Consider the following 19,383-nt stretch of genomic DNA (forward strand, 5'->3'; position numbering starts at 1 on the left):
ACATAGTTTCAATGTGGGAATCACTATATTTTTATTCAGCAGTGGTGAAGCTTTGGGGCACTGACCTTGTGTATAATGATGAAGTGTAAACAGTTCTGTTTGAGTGAATTCCTTTGCATCACTATCCTTAACAGAATGTGTAGAAAGGTTGGATATAGTTAATCAATAACTAGATGTACCGCATAGCGGTACAAAATATGACCGCCGCTCAGTCCTGTACATCCGTTCCGCGAAAAGAAATCACACTTCAATTTGTCTCCATCTTTTAATCCATCCCCTACTCTTGAAACTGTTGTGTATGCTTGTTTGGCATGCCTGAGTGTGTGTGTGCGGCTGCACAGAAAGTAGCCTACTGGTGCTGAAAAGGTGAATAGATTGTAGAATAGCCAAAGAAGATGTAGCATTGTTATAAAACCTTTAAAATCTCTAAACAATCACAAGTAGGGCAGTTCATCACAGTTCATCCATTGCAACTGGATTGATGAAAGGTCACTTACACCTGTAGGCTACATTGTATTTGGGAAAAGCAAAAGGTATCAGCATAATGTTATATTTATTTATTTTTTTTATTTTTTTTTTATAAACAAAAACATCTCTGTCAGTTCCATGCCGTTTTCAACAGCTATCAAAAACAAAGGTCATTTTTGGATGGATGGATTTTTTGTGAATGTTTCTTCTTTTACATAAGATTTTAGTCATCTTTAGTTCATGTGACTTTATTGTCAATGCACAAATTAGGTAACAGTAGTCTGAAACGTTATTGTTAATGCACAAATTAAGTAACAGTAGTTTGAAACGAAAAGCTGTTTTACATCTAACCAGTGGTGCAAATAACTGACATGTCCAAATGGGCCTTGATGAAATGCGTAGCTAGACTGTTCATACACATTTTAACGGGCCAAAGTTGAAGAGCTCTTGTCTGTTATTGTTCGTGCAAATATAGGCTGATTCATGTTCCCTTGCATTGTCTAACTGGGGTCCATGGCTAGTCTGGCTTTCACCAGACCAAGCTCAATCTTTTAAGAAATCAAAAAATAAATAGCGGGCAGATCAGGCTGGGTTCACCCAGCCTAGTCCATAGGCACCCGATATTGTTTAATTTTCTGATTGAGATATCCACGCTCTGGCTATTCTAAATGCAAAAATGCATCAGGGAGTTATGACAAAACTGTAACTAACAAACTAGATCCTAATAGAAAGCTGTTAGCTTCCCTAAGCTACAGGTAGGCTTATAAACAACATAAATTGTCAATAGGCTATGCTGGCGACACAAAAAATCTCCTTTGGAAACCAATGGCTTACGCCTTACAGTATCAAGCGGACTTAAACTGCCATATCGTGGCGAAAAGTTGTAATAAAATTCACGCAGCTCCATGAGTCAAGGAAAGCGCGAATGAAGTAGCCACTTCTAAATGGGACCCACTACACAGTAGTTTAAGGTGTTGCTAAAGCAGCCATAATGAAATGAAGGTGTCATTGTTTGGAAACTTCACACACACGTGCTTTTTAATTTCACAGACTACAACTACCAAGCTGGAATCAAAGCACATCGATTCCCCTCTCACACCCTGCACGCATTTAAAACAAACTAGATGTACCGCATAGCGGTACAAAATATGACCGCCGCTCAGTCCTGTACATCCGTTCCGCGAAAAGAAATCACACTTCAATTTGTCTCCATATTTTACTCCACCCCCCACTCTTGAAACTTTTGTGTATGCTTGTTTGGCATGCCTGAGTGTGTGTGTGAGGCTGCACAGAAAGTAGCCTACTGGTGCTGAAAAGGTGAATCGATTGTAGAATAGCCAAAGAAGATGTAGCATTGTTATAAAACCTTTAAAATCTCTAAACAATCACAAGTAGGGCAGTTCATCACAGTTCATCCATTGCAACTGGATTGATGAAAGGTCACTTACACCTGTAGGCTACATTGTATTTAAAAGCAAAAGGTATCAGCATAATGTTATTTATTTATTTATTTATTTTAATTCTTTTTTTATTTATAAACAAACACATCTCTGTCAGTTCCATGCCGTTTTCAACAGCTATCAAAAACAAAGGTAATTTTTGGATGGATGGATTTTTTGTGAATGTTTCTTCTTCTACATAAGATTTTAGTCATCTTTAGTTCATGTGATAGGCTACTTTATTGTCAATGCACAAATTCAGTAACAGTAGTCTGAAACGAAATGCTGTTTTAACCAGTGGTGCAAATAACTGACATGTCCAAATGGGCCTTGATGAAATGCGTCGCTAGACTGTTCATACACATTTTAACGGGACAAAGTTGAAGAGCTGTTGTCCGTTATTGTTCGTGCAAATATAGGCTGATTCATGTTCCCTTGCATTGTGTAACTGAGGTCCATGGCTAGTCTGGCTTTCACCAGACCAAGCTCAATCTTTTAAGAAATCCAAAAATAAATAGCGGGCAGATCAGGCTGGGTTCACCCAGCCTAGTCCATAGGCACCCGATATTGTTTAATTTTCCGATTGAGATATCCACGCTCTGGCTATTCTAAATGCAAAAATGCATCAGGGAATTATGACAAAACTGTAACTAACAAACTAGATCCTAATAGAAAGCTGTTAGCTTCCCTAAGCTACAGGTAGGCTTATAAGGTAGGCCTATTTACAACATAAATTGTCAATGGGCTATGCTGGCGACACAAATAAAATCAAGCGGACTTAAACTGCCATATCGTGGCGAAAAGTTGTAATAAAATTCACGCAGCTCCATGAGTCAAGGAAAGCGCGAATGAAGTAGCCACTTCTAAATGGGACCCACTACACAGTAGCTTAAGGTGTGTTGCTAAAGCAGCCATAATGAAATGAAGGTGTCATTGTTTGGATACTTCACACACACATGCTTTTTAATTTCACAGACTACAACTACCAAGCTGGAATCAAAGCACATCGATTCCCGTGTCACACCCTGCACGCACTTAAAACAAAATAAACAGGCGTCTCAGTCTCAAGCATGAATAGGCAAAACTGTATCAGACCGGTGTAGTGTAACGTTGGTAAATCTTCCATTGCACGGAATGATTTTTGTAGCACGTGCAACAAATGACAGTGGAAAGATACAATTACAGTGCTGCTATCAATTTGCTTGGTTTAACCGCATTTCTAGTTTTCTACAGATGCAATCAATCAAATTGGCCTCCATCACTCAAACATTACCTAGGTCCTTATTGATATTATAAGATTAACGTACCTGCAGTAAAAACCAAGCATGTCCGATAAACATCCTCAGATTTATTTCGGCTTCAAGAAGAAATGGGAATTACATTTCATGTGAACATCGTCCTATCCTTATTAGACGTTCTCTGCGGTAAACTACAATCCTTGTAGGAAGCGTCCATTGTTTTTCCAACCCACTTTTAACTTCCAACAAAGTTACTTCTCACTGCAACGATGCGCCATCTAGTGGACAAACGACTACTTATCGCCAATACTGGAAATGCAGCCATGATGATGATGAAGAATATTTTTGGCTTTCTTTTAATGCTACTGAATTTGTAATTATGTATCGGCCGTTCTAATACCGATAGTATTTGAGTGCCTGTGTGTGTGTGCATGTGTATATGTGTGCACCGCCATCAGGCCAATGAGTGACTAAATGTACACATAACCTAATTTTTTTTAGACCCCCCCATGGATGAAATTCTACGAAACTTGGCATACCCCCAGAGAATGCAAGGTCAATCAAACACATAAAATTTGGTGCAGTTCTGAACATCTTAACTGAAGATAGGGGCGATTAAAGCAGAATAATATTGAATTTTCATTTTTTACCGGGGGGGTGTAAATCACAAATGAGTGATTATGGGCCAGGTTGATGTGGGCCCTTGAGACCAACATACCATAAAAGATTCTTCATCCTCAGTGCCACGGTTCAGGTAGTTATTTAGGAAAAACTGCTTTTTTTGCAGTTCGGGGGGGCCCAGCACGGGGGGGGGAGTGGCCCCCGGGGACGAAACGAAATTTTTCCGTAAAAGTCTAGTGGGGCTACATACCCACCAAATTTCATGTGCACCGGTGTTTCGGTGTCCCGGGTATCGTTGACCAAAAATTCAGGAAGTAGATGACGGGGGGGGGGGGGGGGGGGGTGAAGAATGGTTTTGATGGTAATAATTATGACCGCTAGATAATTATTACCATCAATACCATTCACCATTGACTTTATAAAAACATCAGTGGAAAAATGTTGTAATAGACACCCATTAATCTGCACCTTGACACTATCCCTGGAAAACTTCTGTCTAAAGTGTAGTATAATACTGTGTAGTGTACTGTCACACTATTTTATGTACCGTCATGTCATAAAATTATTAATTACTTCATCAGGAGGCACTGGATAGTAGAACATAATAATTAACCACACAAAGCAGCTACACTCTAGCAGGAACACAAATAGCTACTGTATATCACTCTAGCAGGGCTTCTTTTGGTGTTTTGCATATTTTTTTGATAATATGGTCAACAGGACCCTTGTGTGGGCATTCTTAATTACTCTCCATATACATGCAGTCTGTGAAACTATTAAATGTTCATGTCATAAATAAAACGTGTTCCATTCTTATCAGCAAAGAATCAGTGATAAGGGCTAATCTTTGGAGACACCCCCACCACACCCATTGTTTCACCATGACGATTAGAACAAAAGCAAAGGGCAAGGACCGCACATCCAAAGATTTTCTTAGGTGCTCGATCAAAACTAAACTTCTAAATATAAAAATCAAAAGAAAGATCTCACACTGTTCGCGCTGCTATAAAATATAATATGCAACGTTTCGATCAAAGATCATGAGATTTTCATCATTTTATGGGAGCATCGAACAGTGTGAAGGTCTTTTTGATTTTTATCTTCACCATGACTACACCTGATCACAATCATGTGTAACTACAAATATATGCATACAAAGACTTATTTATTACACAAATAAATAAAATCAGCTTATCTGCATCTACCAAAAAACTAAACTTTGTTTTAAGTAAAAGTTTGTTTTATCCTCTACATACTTACAGCACACTGCCCCCACCTACCCACACACACACTACACACACACAGTCACTGCTCCACTCCCCTCCCGCCCACACACACATCTTCACTGTCATCACTCACATACATCATACATACAGTGCTGATAGTAAGTCCCTTCACCATACTTGCAGTACACTGCCCCCGCCCCCCCTCTCCCCAATACACAGCACATTGTCTCATGAGGAAGCTTCTCCAACACACATATTGCACACTGCCCTCTCCCCACATACACAGCACACTATCCCATCTCCCCTGTCATCCCCCCAACACACACACCAAGACCCCTGGCAGTTGGGTTAGCCCTGGGGGGCGTTCGTACAACCTAGGGGGGCGCTGGGAACCTGAGAGTTTTTATTTTTTTTATTTTAAACTTTCATGGTTTTCACATATTTTTGGTGCTAAAATAGGCTACCTGAAATAAATAGGCTATTGTCATTCATGGGTTTCTAACCCCTCTACCGTCCCAGCTACATTTTACTGTTTATCTATGCTCAGTGGTCATACAGTGCAGTTCGGGCCTGCACACGCCCGGACTCATGTCCCCCAGCCCCAGCTATCGTCATCTCTATAGTAACACCGATAAACATGACCCAAGTTTGCGGCTTAACAGTTCAATAACCAATAAAAATGTACACAATTCACTGTGACGTCTTCATCTTTAATAAAACAACACAAACGAACATGGCGGATAGAAAGAAAAAGTGCCGACAGTACAATGCAAATCAATTTTTACATGTTTTTTTTTTACCCAACCAGTTTCCTATTGCTTCTAACAGTGGGCTAAATCTGCTTAATAATAAAATAGGCTCATAGGGACATTTTCTTATAATTCCAGAAGAAACCAAAACAGCACAGAAATGGGCTCGTTTTTTTAAGCAATATAGCACGAGTGTGAGTGGCCTATAGCCTACCCAGGGGTGTAATTTATTTTATTTTTTTTCATTGTGTGCCAGTATGACTGTATGCCAACAGTACTGTATTTCAGTGAAGGGTAATGTACTATGTGCTTAGTGAGAATCATTTTATGTCATGTGATGTCATCCACATCAATGAGGTTTTACTGCATATTATGACTGTGTTTACTACTCCGTACCACTTCCCACCTGTTACCTTTGTACTTTTATAAAATAAGTATATAGAAATATATATATATATTTCTATATACTTAAGTTTGGTAGTGTGAAGCACCTATTTTAAACAGAGCCTTTTCCAGGTCAGACAGAAACTACCACATCACACATTACAGTAGTTTATGAATATGACCTGATGGACAGATGGCCAGAGACAAAAATAGACAGTGACAGAGACAGAGAGTACTTTATTGATCTCCAAGAAGAAAACGTCAGTCATTATATTTTACCAACTTGACTTTATTACTTTACAATATTCATCTTTCTTTATGGGTCATTCTATTTAGTAGAAAGGTAACCACAGGTTAAAACAAAGGTCTAAATTCCACACCAAAGTATGGAGATTTGGATCCTGCATTTGAGACAAAATGTGGCAAGCAACTGCATTTTAGAAGTATCTAATTCACTTAAATAAAACTAATCAAGGTTGTCACTGGATTCCTGTGCTGCTTACACATGTGTAATAAATTAAGTGTAGGTTAGAAAAAACACTGTACTCACATAACCAATGTTTATGTCAAGAGTGTTGTGCTGTTAAAGGATTTACTTTTTTTTAATTTGACCAAGTGTTCCTATCCGTAACACAGAAGAGCATAGTGCACATCCTGGATGGCTGGTGGGAATGTGTTCTCTGCACGTGGCCATGTTCCATCAAACTTAATCTGAAGATGATACAAAATATAGGATAAAAGCATACCTGTTGCTTCAAGTGGGTCACACCCTAGCTAAACATAAAACACGAGCCATATCAGTTGGTGGAGTCCCTATGCACTTTGAACCGGGGTCCGTGTCCAGGGATGATAACATCAGCAATCTGTAATGCCGCCTTTCGGTTAATCTCCTGAACCTCAGGGTTCTCGCTCAGCGCTCGCCAGGAGTCCTCATCATCACAGCACTCAAACAAGTCCCCAGCAACCAACACAACGCCCACGGAGGTGTCCTTTACCAGCACGCTCACATCCCGTCCGGTGTGACCCGGTGTGGGAACGATCGACACCTGTTGGAGAGGGAGAGAGAGAGAGACCGAGTCAGACACTCTGACATGCAAGAGAAACTATATAACTGATAGAATATACAGCGCCAGAGACCATAACTACTTTTTCAGATTAACAACCATTAGTAGCAATTCATGTGCAGCAGATGTATACATAGGTTATTAATTGCAGGCAGGCAGATAGGTAGTTTAACAGCCACATGACAGAGGCTGGTGAAACTTGGTGTCAGTAAGGTGTGTTCGGTCATTCCATATCAAATCTCCCAATTTGAGCAATATTTCACATTTATTTCACCTTCTCAGAATAAAAATCACGTGTGTTCTTTTCCAGACTTGGAAAATTCCAAATATTATGTATGTCTGCCTCTTATTTGAACCCAATCATTTATGATCAATTAGGCCATGTTTATCCAGTAATCAATATACTTAAAAGTATTTTCAAGGAAGATCTAATTGATAATATTACAACAAATATGACACCAGTGAAAAATAAATCAGAGCATCTTCTCTTAATATCCACTGCCGTTCAAATGTTTGGGGTCCAATTTTCATTCCACTCAATTATAGACAGAATATCAGCTGAGATCAGTTGCATTGTTTTTTAATCAGGGCAGCAGTTTTCAGATTACAGTATGTGCTTACACAATTGCAAAAGGGTTCTCCAATGTTTTCTCAGTCAGCCTTTTAAAATAATATCAGATTAGTAAACAAAATGTGCCTTTGGAACATTGGATGAATGGTTGCTGGTAATGGGCAATGTAGATATTGCATTAAAGATCAGCCATTTCTTTTTACAACAGTCATTTGCAACATTAATGATGAAAACAAAGAACATTTCTAAGTGACTCCAAACTTTTGAACGGTAGTGTATATTAATGTTCTATAAGGGCTGTATGATGTATTGAGTTTTTAATGTCTCGTAATGAGATAGTACCATTTATATTGATGTGGTGTGATTTCGTGTTAAGTAACAAGTTCCTTCCTTGAAGCAATCACACTCCACATATAAAACTGTGCCCCCTACTCTCCCCACGTGTTTGTACACAAGCCTGGCCTTCACCAAAGAAGACATGGTTTGTGAAAACAAGAAAAATGACTCAGATTTAGAAGATCAGATGAGCAAAACCATGCATGTACTATGTAGAGAATGTCATGAACAGTTTGCATCAAAAAGCAGAAGCAGTCTTACACAAAGTTTGGGATCAACTGCCTTTTTAGCATAATGATTCATTTCAGGAACTTGCACATTGTCACTTTTTTTCAATTACCGGTATATGAAATTTTGTTGCACATCTATTGCAGAACATCTATTTCCAACATTCCATAAGAACTGTGCAGCTCTAAAGTTTACAAATCTGTAGGAGTCAAAAGGTAAAAACAATATGGAATCATTTTGGGGTGCAAAAAGAGTGACATTTAGAAACTTGTTAATGTAATTATTTGATGTCATTTTTTTTCTTTAAATACAGTTTTGTTTTTACTAATGTTGTACCAATTCTCCACAAATAATGGGCATGAATATGTTATGGATAAAACCATAGACTGTATGGTTGCATAATTGTATGGGCATTTAGTGTACAAAGTGGCAATGTTGTACCATAGAGACATATTATAGGTATAACAATCAAAAATAACTGTGTTCATTTATCTATGAATGAATGTACAACATTAGCACTTTGTACACCAAATGACCATACATTGAGCTGTTTGTACCCCCAATTAGGGCCCTATATAAAATCAGCGGGCCTACAAACAAACTTTTAATGGTCAAGTCATAGCCTACTAACAATGTGTTTGTCTTCCATACATAGACTACTAGAACGTATTTGTCTTCCATCCAAAGTTTGGTCCGGCTAGGAATGATAATTTGTAAAATAATAATGCCCAAACATGGCTTCTAGGCCTACACAGAGCTTGCACTTAACAAACTGGTGTAACATTTTTTCACCCCTGTAATATTGTTGGTCATGCTGTCTCTTTCTGCATGTTTGCTGCGGTGAGAAGGATGTGGGAGGAATGGGGCTGTAACTAACTATATATGCATAATATCGAAACGGAAATCGCAACACTCATATCCACAAACCTGTGTCGCAGTGTGAGAAGGCAGTATTGCGACACACCCCTTTAAGTGTTTCCAGTAGCACTTGCACTCTCTCAATCACACATCTCCCGCCGGTAGCCTATGTTGTCCAAAAAAATATATATATATATAATTTCATAGCTCTAGTAGCTTTCATTGTAGAGCTATGCCTGCAACTTTATCATAGAAGTACCCTAAACTCTCTCTCTATCTCTCTAATTTGTTTAAAACTCTTGCATTCAAGTTGACTGATCATATTCTCAATAACAATGTATTTCAAGACCCAAAAGGGCCAAGGAGAACAAGTATTACCTTGAAACTTAAACACACGTGGGAAAACTGAATAGTCCAACCAGTCGTAGACCATGATAAGCTAGCCAACTAGGCTAGGCCTACTTTGTTTACAATATGTCTAGGCTTCAACCAGAGCTGCTGACAGCTGAGGCTATAATAATAGTAGGCCTACCAAGGCTATAATCTGCATAATGTGTGCCATCATGAATATCAGAAATTCAGTATTTACATCAGTTGTTTTTATATCAATATCCTTTAAATATAATATAATATTGTTTATTATTATATACAACCCCAAAATAGAAAAAGTTGGGACGTTGTGTAAAATGTGAATAAAAACAGAATGCAACAATCTGCAAATCTCTTAAACTCATATTTAGTTGCAAAAAGGACACAGACAACATATCAAATGTTGAAAATTAAACATTTGACTGTTTCATGGAAAATATATGTTCATTTTGAATTTGATACCAGCAACAGTTTGGACTGGGGTAACAAAATGCTGTAAAAGTTGTGTAATGATAAAGAAATGTTTCACAACTAATTAGGGTAACTGGCAACATGATTGGGTATGAAAAGAACATCCCAGAGAGGCAGGGTCTCAAAAAACGTAAAATGTATTCATCACTCTGTGTAAACCTGTGTGCACTAACGATGAAACGATTTAATTTTAATACTTCTTAAAGCTGCAGTTGGCAAGATTTTTTTGATCATATTCACTGAAACCGACATTAAAACATTAATCTGTCAGACTTGCCAACTGCAGCTTTAACATGAAATTGTGAAGTATTTGGGAAGTTCATTATGCAGGACATAATTTTATTAAAACATTCAGAGAATCCAGAGAAACCTCTGCAAACAAGGGAAAGAGCTGAAAATCAAATTGGATGGCCGTGATCCTTTGGACCTCAGATGGCACTGCATCAAAACCAGACCTGTTTCCAGACTTGTCATTGTATGGGCTCAGGAAAACCTCTGATAACCATAGTCTATGTGCACAGTTTGATACTCAATTCAAAAACTGCAGCCAAAACAAAATTGTATTGAGACATGGCACAGAAAATACCACCATCTTATCTGGGCCTGAACGTTTAAAATGGACTGAGGTAACATGGAAAAAAGTCCTGTGTTTGGACCAATCAAAATGCGCCATTCTTTTTGGAAATCATGGACTCATCTGGGATAAAGACGGGAGGGCCTATCCAAGTATCCAACCTATCCAACTTGTTTTAGTGCTCAGTTCAAAACTCAACATCGACAGTGTGGAAGATAATTAGTGCCTACACAGCATGGGCATCAATCAATTCTGAATGATGTACAGGTTTTGAGCAACATATACTGCCATCCAGACAATGTCTTTTCCAGGGAAGACCTAGCCTGACGTAGTCATACTCAACTCTAGTCAGAATATGAGTCTGATACTGCTCCATTGGGACGTAATTATGGGGCGTGTTTCAACCGATACAGGGGGGGAATGCCTCTGCACTCTTTTGGATAGACCTAACCAATCAGAGCAACAAAATAGCTTACCGTGAGGTGTAGGAAGAAAACACACAAACCATCCTTCTTCTACAAACATATGCTACAAACATGTTAAACAGCTGGGAAAGGCTGTCGCTAATCCCTCGAACAGGTGGTCAATCAGAGATTTCAAACGAACGAGAGAACATGTCGCAATGCAACAGCGCTGTTTTCCCTTGATGAAAGTGAAACCACAAGTTTTCCCACATCTCAACATTTGCCAAAGTTTTCAGAAATAATCTTTCAGTAATACAACCTCATTAAATAATATGAATTTTCCATATGGGGTCTTAAAAGCCATGTATCCTTCTAGCCACAGCATTTTTGTTTCACACATAATCCTAATAGTAGGGGGGCCTATGTGTCTAATTTGGGGGCTTGTGGGATTCACATGTTAATTTTTGCAGAGTATTAGTTCTAGGGGTTCTTAAGAGTAGAAAAAAAACATGTCTCCATTTTTTTGAAGGTTTTGAAGGACCCAAATCAAATTCAGAAAAGGTCAAATTTGGTGTTTTGTCCATAAACCTCACATTGCTGGTATTATAGCATAGGGTTTGGTGCCAAAAAGCAAAGATATTCTACAAGGTTGTGTGCAAAAGTGGACCACATAAACAATACAACATTATAAAACATTTTAGGCTGATAATTGATCTCTTTAACAAGAAATTGTCCACTTAAAAAAATAATACTAAATAATACTTCAATATCAATTCATGCCCATTAGTGTGCTTGAGTGTAGGCCTAGCCTGCTCTGCCAGTTCTTGTCCACACCCATTCAGAGCACGAAGTGCAGAGATCTCTGTTAATAGACTTTTACATAGCTAGTATTAGCTGAAGTCTGTAAGGCCTTCAGTAGCCTATGTAAGTGTGAAGAAAATAATTAATTTTAAGTGAACAATCCTTTTTGTTTAACTTCCAGCATTATTGGCTCTTTTGGTATTTCATACACATTAGTGAAACTATGTGAATAGAAGTACATTTTCCTGTTGAATTAAAAAATCCAATCGGATCAGACGTATCTTGTGTACTTTCCCCTCTGGAAAGCTCTGAAAATGGCTATAAATTCATAATGTGAAAAGACATCATCACCTTTGAGGGCTTCTCATTCAAAAAGTATGTGACACAAATTCATCAGATTTTTTTCCTACTCATGTATGTATTATAAGGTCCTGTCTAACAACTTTGGTTATACTCTTGGTAATACTCTTTTTGTCCACTGGTGGTTGTCTTGGCGCTGTTTCGCGTTTACAGTGTCTCTACACATGAACTCGAGCATTGAGAACATTGTTGGTGTACACAGAGTTTACTAAAAGAAACTTGTTTTTTCTGCTCGCTGCCATCTTGCAAGGAAGGATTTTTATTAAACTATGTGTACACGAACAATGTTCTCAATGCTCGAGTTCATGTGTAGAGACACTGATGATGCTTCGATCAAAGTTTCATGTGATGTCGAGCCTTCTTAGTGTTTGAAAAATAGCGATTTTGACGCGACCATGTAGCCTATTAAACTAAAGTTTGACTTGGGTACATTCGTATTTCAAGTGACAAAATTAAGGTATGACAAAGCTGATGATATAACATCCTACTCGACTGTGACTGTGTGTTCGTGACACTCCTGTTAATAGGCTAAACTAGAAAGAGCTAAAATAACTCACACCAACCTTATTTGTGCCTTTTATTCACATTTGCTCATTTGCAAAGATTTCATAAGCCCTTTTCGCTCCCTACGTTGATGTATTCCAAGCGGTCTGCTTTGGGGGCGGGGACGTGGTAATTAAAAGACCATGCCTGGGTAGCGTAATCGCTCTCAGGGACGCCCTCTGTTCGCTGGTTGGGTAGGCTGCCCAACTACCGAAGTAAACGAGGGCGAATCAACCTATTACAGACGGAGTACTGTAGGGAAAAGAAATCGAGCAGAAATACGTAGGCAGGCAGAGGCCAGGCTAGGCCAAGGCTGCCCCCAATATGAAGTATTCAAATGATTAAATATGTTTAGCTACTAGTAATTATGCATATTATAAAATACTATACCTTATTAACTAAATACACTTTATATAAATTTCAAAATATATGAAATAGAAACATATGACACAAGCCATCATTTTCCGTGTGTGTTTGTGTGTGTGTGGAGAGAGTCAAGCAGAATCTAGGATGGCCACTGATGTGAATGATCACACTTGACTACAGCATATTCAATATTACTGATGACCCCCCCCCCAATTGTGTAAATTCCCCCTACATGAAGAACCAAAGGGGGAATTCCCCCCATTTTGAAAAAATAATTTTAAGCCCTGCACTATCTTCTAAATTACTTATTGAAAAAAAATGAAATGTATTTTGAATACTTTTTTGCCAGCAAAGGTGTATAAAAAATGTCAATAAAAATATCGGTTATCGGCCAAAGTGAAATTTTACATATTGCTATCGGCACAATGTTGCTGCTGCTCCCGAAGGGATTTATTACACAACGTTTCGACCAATGTTGGTCTTCGTCAGGTGTGCCACGTTGGTGTGTGTGCCTGCATGTAAGTTTTTTTGTGTGTGTGTGTGTGTGTATGTAGGTGTGTTTGCATGTGTGTTTATGTGTTTGTGCGTGTTGTGTGTGTGCATGTATGTGTGTGTGCATGTGTAGTGTGCTATTCAACTACTTTACCAATAACCTAGCCCATCTGTTACAATAATGCATACAGATCTGGTTCCTTCCTTCAAAATACTGTAGGGGACTATTGAATCACCATCATTTAACTATGTTAACAAACATTAAATGTATATATATATTTAACAGGAGTTAAAAGGGGTAGGGTGGGGTGAGAAGGGTTAATGTAACAACAACATATTACAGTTATAGCACTTTTCTTGACACTCAAAGTGCTTCACAGGAGAGGCGGAATCACCACCAATGTGTAGCACCCATCTGAGTGATGCACAACAGCCATTATGTGCCAGAATGTTCACCACACACTAGTTTCAGGTGGAGAGAGAAGGAGTGAATGAACCAATTACACACTGGGAGGATGATTACAAGGCCAAATTAAATTAACCAGGTTGGGAATTTAGCCAGCATATCAGGGAACCACCTACTCTTTGCGATAAGTGCCATGGGATCTTTAACAACCATGAGTCAAGACCTCAATGTAACATTCATGCAAAGGAAAACATATCCTGCAGTACAGTGTCCCTGTCACTGCAATAGGGCATTGGGATTGATATTTGTTTGGTGGCTTTTGGCCACAGGGAAGAGTGCCACCTACTGGCCAGCTACCAACACCACTTCCAGCAGGAACCTACTCTTCCAAGGAGGTCTCTTATCCAAATACTAACTAAGCCTGCTTAGCTTCAGTAATTCAGCAAAGTCAGGGTATCTGCTGGTCTGGCTGCTGGCTAAAAACAAAAGGTGAAAGGCATGATTCTAACTGTCTCACTGAATTGCATTATGCAGACTTAATTCTCTCTGGTATCTGCTAGACATCAAGTACCAAAACATGATTAGTTCATAGATTTCACATGTAAAATACATTTTATATAACCCAACCCCATCTTGCCTGTTCATAATTCGGAGAAATTCTTGAATTGTGTGCATGTGTGCGTGTACGTGTTTATGTGTATGTTTGTGTGTGTGTGTGTGTGTGTGTGTGTGTGCGTGCATGTGCTTGTACCTGTGTGTGCGCGTGCATGTGCTTGTGTGTGTGCCTGTGTGTATGTGCATGCATGCGTACATATGTCTACTGTGTGTGTATGTGTCATACGTATGACTACTGTGAATGTATGTGTGTGCGTGTGTATCTGTTTATGCACATGTGTGCATATGGAATGGGTTAACATGGCCCCTGGAGGCAAACATTTGTATCCTAGGACCTACCGTTCTCAAGATATTCACAGGAAACTCTGTTGGTGTAGTCACTAAATGTACACATAAATTAATTTATTGTATGGCTCTCCATGAATAAAAGTCCACGAAACTTGGCATGCATTCAGAGGGTGTCATAATGATCCTACACTTTCAATTTCGTGCAGTTTTGACCATGTCAGCCAGAGATATTGTGATTACAACACCTAATTTTTGCTTTTTTTTATTTTTAACTAGGTGGCGCTATACATTAAATTAATGGTTATGGGATGGGTTGACATGGCCCTTTAAGACCAATATACAAAAAAGGTGGTCCTCCTAGGCCCTACGGTTCGAGATATTCACAGAAAACTGTGTCCGGCCACCTACAGGCCACTTGGTGTACAGTAACATAAATGTATTTATTGTATGGCCCCCCATGAACGGAATTCAAAAAAACTTGGCGTGCATTCAGAGGGTGTCATAATGATCCTACACTTTCAATTTTGTGCAGTTTTGACCATGTCAGGTCAGAGATACCTGCGATTACAACATCTTTTATTTTTTCAAAACGAAAAACAATAGTTCCATGCTATCCTTGTGGGGCTACATGCCCACCAAGTTTCATGCATCCCGGTCTTTAAGTGAAAGGAAAATTACACATGCGAAAAAGGGAAAAAAAAAACGGAAGAAAAAACTCTGACTAAACCTATATGACCTGCGCGGCAGTCATAATAAGGGGCCTTTTGGCAGAATTGAATCCGTGGGTAAAAAGTTAAGCGAGCACAAGATGTGTGATGTGTGGGTGATTATCATGTCTGACCAACAATAAAAACTCTGAATGCGGTGTGCTTGCATTAAAATGAGTCAGCGGATTTTGTAAATGCGGTTTGCTTGCATTAAAATGAGTCAGCGGACTTTGCAACAACCCGCCAACAAACACATGCAGTGGCTATTCAAAACAATGTAAAACATGATGTGCAAGGGTTGCCAAACATTCGGTAAAATTCAGAATAGTCCCGAATTTGACAGGAAAAAGATGTGTTGTTCCGTATTGAACTGATAAGGAACGCATTTTGTTCCGTGTCATTGATAATCAACTCAGTGCAAGTCCATGACAGGCCTATAATACGTTAGACTCTAGACTATGAACGAAGAATGCATGATTCGTACGAGATACAGGGAAACCTTGCTGCTGTCATTTATCCCTCTCGGTTTGTCTGTCATCACAACAGAGAATGCACTTTTCGTTTGAGCCACTGTGAGTCACGTAGGCTATTGCGTGAGATGACATCTTGCTCGGAGTTTTACAATGCATCTGTGCAAGATAAACAAATAGGCTAGCCTAGCCTACTTTGCTGAGACAGAAAAAAGCCAGAAATAATATAAGCCTTCACCAAATTCAGAGCTGTGCTTCTGGAGCTGCTTGTTATGTTCAGATAAGATATTTTTTAGAAGATATTTTTTCTGTGATATCTGCCAGATCAGTTTTATACATTTCAGAGTTGTTTGAATAGAATATGATTCTTGTTTTGCCCTGGATAGAAAATGAGTAGGCTATCTACATTAATTCAATACGGAGCCCTGGAGGAGTCATTGCAATTTTTCTTTTTTTGTATATTGTGAGTGTCCACTCATTTGACCAAATTGTGCACTCATTTTACTAAATTATGATCTCATTTTACTAGATTGTGCATAGAATGTAGTATCTTATGCACTCCTTTTAGTAAATAGTGCACTCATTTTAGTAAATAGTGCACTCATTTTAATGCGTTCATTTGACACAATTTAGTAAACGGGCCCACAATTTTGTAAAATGATGCACTATTTAGTAAAAAAAGCGCACATGATCTTGAAATACATCTTGCAATACAAACACACACACAGCCTATATCAATACCCCCCCCCCCCCCCCCCACACACACACACACACACACACACACACACGCCCCACCCCGTCCCATATTTTCATATCAGAAAGTACACTTCGAATAGCCCAAGCTACTTTGGACAGTCTTTAGACTTGGAATAAACAAACAACAATTCCGACTGCAAGGTCCCGAATTTAAGGACATTTCAGAATGCCACACATGGAAGCATGATCAGCTACAGACAACGAGAGGCAGATGGAGTGTGATGTCACTTATAGGCTACAAAAGACCAGTTTGAGTCACATTGTTGCAAATGTCATATGATGATCAAGTCATCAAGTTTTTCAATAGGCTAAACATATAGTCTTAATTCAAAGCTATAAGCTTTAGGCCTACTGTGTGTCATTTTGATCAGCTACTGACAAGTGGCACATCGAGCCATTTACAGGCTACCAGAATTTCTTTTCACATCGTTGCAAATTTCATATGATGAAGCATCATTCCACAAAATGATGTCTTCTCTGTCATCAAGTTATTAAATAGGCCAGGGGTTTTCAACTGATTGTGAACCAGGGACCACCATTCTGACTAATTACGTAACCCCAGGACCACCAGTAAATAAAAATATTGATTCCCACATTGCAACTACATTACTCAATCCATGGTCAGAGACCACCAGCAGTGTCCTCACGGACCACAAGTGGGCCGCGGACCACTGGTTGAAAACCCCTGCAATAGGCTAAACATATGGCCTTGACTCAAAACAGCTGTTAGGCTTATGTCATTTTGATCTGTAAGAAATGTTACATGCAGACATGCCTAAATTCTGCTCACTGGACATTTATTATATAGTATTCAGTATTCATTATTATTGAATGTTTATAGCTGGAATTATGTATTCCCCCATCATCCTATTTTTTTAAAGCAGGCCTACCTGCAGGCATGTAATTGGGCTACAGGTTTTCTACAGGAATAGCATGTTTGAAAATCTGTAGCCCAATTGAACTAAACACGACAAAATACTTTTATAACCCTTGAGCCAGCTCCTTACTATGTGATTTCAATGGCGATGCAACGTTTGATGCACCTCCTCCAACAGCATGGCATGTGTGAAAGTTTGTGTGAAAGTAAGCCTAGGCCACAAGTTTCTTGGACAGAAAAAAGACTCCTTCAAACTGAGGCTATTTGCAGGGTTGAACTTAAAGGAACCATATGTAAGATTGTGCCCAAAACTGGTACTGCAATCACTTTCAAATTACTGTAGAGCGGTGTATCCCCTCCCCCTTCCCCCTGACTTGAGGTTGCCAACTCGGATGCCAAAACACTACTGACTTTGTGATTAGTAGGTAGGTGGAGGGTGGCGCATCATGCCAAAACACAACATGACATGACATGACAAAACACAACATCAACATCAGTTGAGGGCTGCAACTTAACTTTTTAAATGTCAATATCCTGGCCGGACTACTGTTGTCAGTGATATAAGTATTTGAAATGAACATGATTTCTTAATGTCTAGTGACATACCAGAGCCATTTTATGATTGATTGAAATACAATGCTTACATATGGTTCCTTTAATGTCTGATTGCTTTAATGTGGCATTATATCAAGAAAGAATGTCATGAAACCATACTTACACAAATATTTATTTTTCATGAAACAAACTAAGAGACCATGATTTGACTACCATGGGGCCAAGACAAGTTAAACCTTCATGCAATCTGATTCCTACCAGTACCATACTAGTCTTGCATAAATATTTTAGCCGCCTGGGCTCTGTGAGGCCTACTTACATGATCATCGATGAGATATGGCTGGCCGTCTGCCAGCTCGTTTGGAAGATACAGATCCCCTTGACTTATATCACATCCTACAACAATCAGTGCATCTGGAAACAGCCCTAGGTTACCCACGTGGTCTGAGTGGCCATGGGTCCCGACTACTATATTGATGTCATCAGGTTTTAGTCCCGTTTTCTCCAGCTGAGCAAGGAGGAAATCGCGATCCCATGGTCCACCTGTATCTACCAGAATATTCTTTGGGCCGACCAAGAGAGATATTGTTCCGTCTGCACGCGTACAACCATCTGCTTGTGACACACAATAACCCTCCTTTAGCACTGAGATACTGTAAGGCTGGCCAGGTATGTCCGAGCCGACATCAGCAATTACTCTTTTTCTTACGCTACAGCTTGAGGATACTACTTTGCCAGTCAGATCCATTTAGATAAGCACAAAAATAGTATTGGCCAGACACGAGTCATTGCACAGGACTAACAGTTAACTGACTACACTAGCCTACGCTAAAGTTCACTTCTTCTGTAGCGTTTGCTTTCATTCACCAGAGGCATTCACTGTCCCTTACTGCCATCTACTGATGATCACAAGTATTTTCCATGTAGCAAATGTTGGAAGGAAAAAACATATGTGTCTGGTCTGAACCATATGTGGCCTGAACTGACCACACTAAATTATCTTTCACTTGCCTCATTGTTCCAATTGTCCTCTTTATAATTCAGAAATGTATTTAAATAATTCAACTTTCAAGTTTTATTCCCAAGCACCGCAGTTATGGGACAAAAAACTATTTTTTTAATGAATTACAATGCAGTATAATAATAT

General features: G+C 39.1%; 1 protein-coding gene across 1 annotated transcript; it reads right to left on the reverse strand.

The window, feature by feature from the left end:
* Positions 1–6,342: 6,342 nt before the first annotated feature.
* On the reverse strand, positions 6,343–19,133 carry mblac1 (metallo-beta-lactamase domain containing 1). Its single transcript, XM_042070986.1, has 2 exons — positions 18,556–19,133; positions 6,343–7,171 (listed from the first exon to the last, which is right to left on the reverse strand). The coding sequence occupies exons 1-2, from the start codon at positions 18,982–18,984 to the stop codon at positions 6,923–6,925; spliced, it is 678 nt and encodes a 225-aa protein (XP_041926920.1). The 5' UTR covers positions 18,985–19,133; the 3' UTR covers positions 6,343–6,922.
* Between the last annotated feature and the right edge of the window lie 250 nt (positions 19,134–19,383).

Source organism: Alosa sapidissima, chromosome 18 (genome assembly GCF_018492685.1).
Source record: "Alosa sapidissima isolate fAloSap1 chromosome 18, fAloSap1.pri, whole genome shotgun sequence".
In the NCBI taxonomy this organism is placed as follows: domain Eukaryota; kingdom Metazoa; phylum Chordata; class Actinopteri; order Clupeiformes; family Clupeidae; genus Alosa; species Alosa sapidissima.

Excerpts from the sequence above, each read along its gene's own strand:
- mblac1 (XM_042070986.1), bottom strand. The coding sequence starts at position 18,984 with ATGGATCTGACTGGCAAAGTAGTATCCTCAAGCTGTAGCGTAAGAAAA. Across the intron at positions 7,172-18,555 it reads CATATCTCATCGATGATCAT|GTGTCGATCGTTCCCACACC; the intron begins GTAAGTAGGCCT and ends CCTCTCCAACAG.